Genomic DNA, 6000 nt, shown 5'->3' on the forward strand with positions numbered 1-6000 from the left:
TAAATGTGCACCACATACCAGTCTTATCTTCAATGGAGAAAACACAGCTCCCGATAATGTGCATAGTACACTTTTCCGGTCATCGTCTGTCCAGTTCTGTGTTGTTTTGCCCATTTTAACCTTTTATTTTAATTTGTCAGTTTTTATATATTTCTTTGAAACATTGCCTCGAAGGCTAGAATCCTAAAATTATCTTTCCTTTGTTATAGATACACTGCTAATTGTCATGATTTATTTGTGGGAATATGTGTCAAAAGCCCATAACAGTTATGTTTTTTACAGTTTCCATTTGTGATGCTGATATACATAGTTGTACTTTATTTTTGACTTTTCATAGAGTTTTTTTTACAATTCGATTACAGGTAGATTGATTAACTTGCTCAGGTTCATTTAGTGAGTCGTGGTGGGTAATTGTGGTTACAGTTCAAATACTTATTCTCAGAAAATCTATATGCTTGATTGTTTCTCGTATCTCTCTGTTGCAGATCTGGTTATTCAGACATCAGTTATCAAAATAAAGGCTGACATATGAAATTTTAAATTCTCTTATTATTATGTAATTAATATTTGCAGAAGTGTGTAATAATAATAAATGCTACTAGAGTAAAGATTTTTTACATGCAGCAAAACTAACATGATGATAGGAGGATGAGTAAAATTTTTGTTACTGCTCTATTTGGTGCCCACAATAGCCTAATTTAAATAATTTTTGGTCTAATTTTAGAAAAGACAAGCAATATAGCTTGAGAAACGCTAATATTCCCATCAAGATCGATTGCTTTTTTATAATACCTATATTAAGAATTCAATTGGTCTTTCCTGTTGCAATTGAGTAATATAAGATATACATTAGAGAAAATGTAAAATAATAAAGAAAATCTAAATATTTGTGAAAAAATGCATTAAAATTTGTCTTGTGCTCTCGATCATCAAAGAGCCTAAATGTTGAAGATGCATGTAAAATTCTGCAAAGCAGAACAACAATAATGCAGTATAAGAGCACAACAGAATTTACTGTTCATGGCACATGTAATATCATTAATGGTTTGATGAACCTTAACAGAGGATGTTCTAGAGCAGGGGTCTCCAACACGTTGCTCGTGAGCTACCGGTAGCCCACAACCCTTTTCCAAGTAGCTCCCCAAAGGGTTAATGAATCCTACATAAATTTGAAAACTTGATTTGTCAAATTAGGGGTGAGTGATCTTTCCAAACAATCATATTATGATCATTTTAATACAAAATCATAATCCACAATCTGAATTGCAATCTATCTTTTCAATGTGGCATACATTTAAGAGAACATCTGGACTCAAACTCATCAAGACCTAAGTAACACTTTATTTTAAATATCAAACGAAGTTGAATTAAATTGCTGTGTCGTTTGCTAGCTAAGCAGAGTTAAGGTACACGCCCCGAAGCTGGTGAATGAGTGAGGAGAGCATCAGCCTGCTAACTGTTTCTCGGATTCAGGGAAAATAAATTGCTACCACAAGTGAACTATAATACATAACGAAATTAGAGAAACTGCCAAATCAACCGGAATGTTCAAGCAAATTATAGAAAAAAACCTGATCTAAAGCCATTAAGTAACTCTCTCAGGAAAAGCGGACAGACATACATACAGACAGAGAGACATTGGATTTTATATATTATATACTGTATTAATAAACTTTCAAAGTAATGTGCAGTTAAAGTCTCAATAGCATTCTCAGTATTTCTGGAGCTTAGTGGAGCCAGATAACTAAGAATTTTCACCAAGCAGCTCTGAAAATGTCTGCTTTGTTTGGGTCTACATACCTCTGTGAGTCTGCCTTTTGTGATATGAATGTCATGAAATCAAAGTTCAGAACAATACTGACAGGTGAACATTTAAATGCCTCCATAAGACTGAACCCAAGTGTCTACACTCCACCATACACCTCTCTTGTTGACTCCATGCAGTGCCAGTCATCTGACTTACTAAAAAACACATCACGCGTGCAACTGGACATGTGAATACTCTTGTGAATTGAAATAGTGACATGGAACAAAATGACACACAGATATGACTTATTCATTTATTTGGAATTGCATTGTTTGGTTTTGACAGCATTCATGTTTTAACTCAATAGTGCGACATACACTACAAATACAAAATGTACTTGCAGGTGAACTAAACAATTTTTGTGATGTTTTAATGCAAAATGTGAGTTGTGGACACCAACATTTTGTAAATGTTCAGGCAAAACAAGCTTAATCAGTTTGTTTGGGTTGAAATAAGCTATGAGAATAAACGTTAGAAAACATGAGTAGCTCTCGAACGTTTTCATTTTGTAAAATTAGCTTTCATGGGAATAAAGGTTGGAGACCCCTGCTCTAGGATTGATCAAACATCAGTGTAAACAAATATCTCTAATCACAGTGTTTTAGGTTAGTAATGTTTTGTGAATGTACATGCTTCCAAAAATGAAAGGACAGAATGTGTGCAAGACTTATTCATGGAACATTAACATATGCCCTGGAAAAGGTGCTATATCAATAAAATTTATTTTTATTATCTGTAGAACACAATGGATGATGATAGTGAAGAAATTTAATGATGAGGAACACTATCAATTACAGTTTATTTGGAGCCATGGGGTTGACCATGAAACCAATATTTTTGTGGGGCTACTTTTTTGGTGCAACCATTAACATCACATATCTTCTTTACCAGAAGCAATACGTTGATAGTGACATGCCTGGCTTGCTGCTCTAAAGAAAAGTAAAAATATGTTCTTTGAAATAATAATGCTCTAACATTGGAGAAGATTAATCTGGCGGCAGGGTATTGTTCCAAAACACAACAGTTAAATTTATACAGGAGGCCTTTTACAGCCACTGTGCTTGGTAAGTGGATGAATTTGTTGCTTCACTGATTAGTAATATTTTATCAGAATACTGAAATTTCCCAGGTGAAGGTCCACTACTAAACCTCTTTTTTTTTTTTTTTTTTTTTGGTAAATACTGTAACATTAGTAGTTTCTCATCCATACATGTACAAATAAGTTGAATTAAAGGATTTTTAATTTTTGTGAATTGCTGAACCACTTTGTCAACTTTTATGAAAAGGTGTATATAAAATATTAAAGTTCTGTTTTAGGTGTTGTAGTGTATGTTAGAGCTTGTAAAAGTGACTCTTGACTCCTTTCTTTGTATTTGTAGGCAGCAGAGGCCTTTCTTGTCCGTCTCTTTCAGGATTCGTACCTATGTGCGATACATGCCAAGAGAGTTACCTTGTATTCCAAAGACATACAGCTGGCCCGCAGAATACGTGGTCAAAGGGATGACTTGACATAAGCTATAGATGGATATTTCTTTCTATTGCTTTTTTATTTCCAATAATTTTATACTTTGATGTCATATGTAAATAAATGTGTTTTAAAAATTGTATATATTTTCTATTAGTGTATTCATAATTAAATAGTTTTTTTAGTAACCAGTCTTGTGTTAACTTTTTTCTGTTCAGTTTCTAAAGATGAAATAACTGTCAGATGTTTTCCAAGTACTGTATACAATTCAAAATTGTAAACATTTGCATTTAAAGTATGAATTGGTGAGTTTGAATGACATTTGCACAGGGGGGTCTTCAGGAGCACTTTAGAAATCTGGAGAGAGAGAGAGACAGGAACCAAGGGAGGTGATTTGGAAGAATGCTTAATTGATCCCAAAAGACTTCTTTGTTTGTGCCTTCAAAAGCCACCTGTTTTCAAATCAGTTTAGCCCTTGTCTTGCGGGAGTAATTATCCACAGTCATTTCTCCTGTTTTCAACCCTCTCTGCTTGCAAACCACTACTACCATTAACAAAGGGATCAAGTTCAAGGTTTTCCTCTAGATTCCCATCATAAAAATCCAAGCTGCTGATAAGAACACTAAAGGAAATTTTATGCAATAGGCAATCTCCACCAGAACAATTACTGGTATTGGAACATTAGAACAATTGTGATGAGAACTGGCTATTCCACCTTATGTCTTCATTTTGAAATCTAGTTGCAATTTAGAATTAATTAATTGCAAATGACAAAGGTTATTAATATTCTTATTTGTTCCAATATTACAAAAACATAGCATGTTTAAGTCCTTGGCATCTTTTATTGCCACATTCTTATTCTGTTTCCAGTTTTCTTATAATGGTGGCAACTGCGAAAGGAGAGAGTTGACTTGATTTTTAAACTGTTCCTACTTCATGATTTCATTTTAATGAGTCTCAAGAGTCTTAGTCCTATGCTGTTCGCTGAGGGATGTAAAGGTGGGGGCATAATTATTCCTAGGTGGGATGCAGCAGACTGAAAAGAGGCTAATTATATCATTCAAACACATCACTTGGTCACAAGAGGCACAGAGTGTCTGTTTTGTTCTATTAAATTTTAAGAAATTTGTAAATCTATATTTTTTATTTAGTTTTAAGGGCTGTTTCTTAGACCAAATAATTGTCGTAATGTTTTCTGTGACTAGTTTATTGCACAGAGTGAAGAAGATCCTCATGTTGTACGTAACGGTATCTGCCATTGTTCCTAATAAGACTGTGATCTTGTGTGTGGCTGTGATGGTCTACCTGTGCGTTTGGGCTTTTGTGTGTGTGTGCACGCGTGTGTGTGTGTGCGTGTGTATTTGTTAATTTTCTGCCACTGGTTTAAATTGGTCCCCATGCAGGCAATTATTTTACTGCACAGAGTCTAGTGCTCATTATTTGATGGGGAGAGGTGAGGCTTATTCGCTTGGCTCTGCCTGTAACCATTTTATCCAATCAGTATATCTGTTTTCCTGAATTCTCTTTCCACCCACTATATGTCACAAGGTGAATTGTAAACTGCAGTACAATAAGGGACAAAGCCAAGGCTTAGTTTGACACACCAGAGAAGATTCAGAAAGTAAATCGGCTAATAAAAGGTAAGGCTAGGGTTGCATGTGGTGTGATTCACATCTTTAGTTTCGCTAACCTGTAGTTTAACTGATGGTATAGTTTTGATATTTTGAGGCGATACAGGTTTGACTGCATCCTTTACATAAGTTTTATAATTGGGATTTAGTTGCTATAGTCTTTGGGATACTTCATTGCAAACTCTTGTTTTACTAGTGCATGGTGTTGGTGAAGGACAACAGGAAAGTCGTTTGTTGTAAATACTTTCAAACCCTCCGGGGGAAACTGGGATAAACATTTTGAGTGACTTGACTGGTAAATGCACAAAAGTTCTTAATGTTTTTATTAATCTTGGAGGGAAAAAGTATACATGAATATTTCACATGCTTAGAAAGGATTGCTCTATATTTTTCCTATTTGTGCATTGACGTTTCAAATTTTGGTAAAGCAGTGCACATTGATGGTGCACATACTGTATATAAATTAGAATGTTTGAGACTTGCACAAAGAACCTAGTAGCAAAATTTGTAATACTTAAATCCAAGCATATGTTATGCACCAACTTAATTTTATTAATTTTATGTACCTAGAATTTGTTTTCCTTGTGTGGCATATTTTCTATTTATTATTTTTATTATACTGCTTGATTAAAACAGGAGTACTGTATTGCTGTTTCTTTTGATACTTCTTATCATGTATAACATACTACATTTATGAAATATAAACATTACTGTATTTGTTAATTGAAACAATTGGTTGATATATTTTTTTTTAAAAGGTGATTTCATTATAATGTAGTGCATGTGGAAATATGTTTGTGTACATTTATGTAAAACTATGTAAATTGTCACATTTTAATATTTTTGACTGCAATATGGTCAGCATCAAATACTATGCATATGGACATCAGATATTAGTCTTAATGTTATACTGTTTTATCTTTATCTGTTGCTAACGTGTAAAAGCTTGTTAAATGTTTATTAATTTAATTAATAATAACCCTAATTATTAATTTAACTATTATTGGCCAAACTTTCCCAACTATTTTAAATTTATTGCAATTACAGGAAACCAAAAGGTTCATGTCTTATTCAAATATAATTAAAATAGACATTTT

The 6000-nt window shown here is 33.6% G+C and overlaps 1 protein-coding gene across 2 annotated transcripts in view; it reads left to right on the top strand.

Moving 5' to 3' along the window:
• The window catches only part of LOC120539070 (histone H3-like centromeric protein cnp1), a 47197-nt gene extending 43779 nt beyond the window's left edge, over positions 1-3418 (top strand). For both annotated transcript variants that reach the window (XM_039768799.1, XM_039768798.1), the window contains exon 5: positions 3187-3418. In XM_039768799.1, the coding sequence (XP_039624733.1) occupies positions 3187-3321 (135 nt within the window). In that variant the 3' untranslated portion in view covers positions 3322-3418. The remainder of the gene's footprint in view (positions 1-3186) is intronic.
• The last annotated feature ends 2582 nt before the right edge of the window (positions 3419-6000 follow it).

The sequence above is a fragment of the Polypterus senegalus genome, chromosome 11, assembly GCF_016835505.1.
Source record: "Polypterus senegalus isolate Bchr_013 chromosome 11, ASM1683550v1, whole genome shotgun sequence".
NCBI classification, from domain to species: Eukaryota; Metazoa; Chordata; class Cladistia; order Polypteriformes; family Polypteridae; genus Polypterus; species Polypterus senegalus.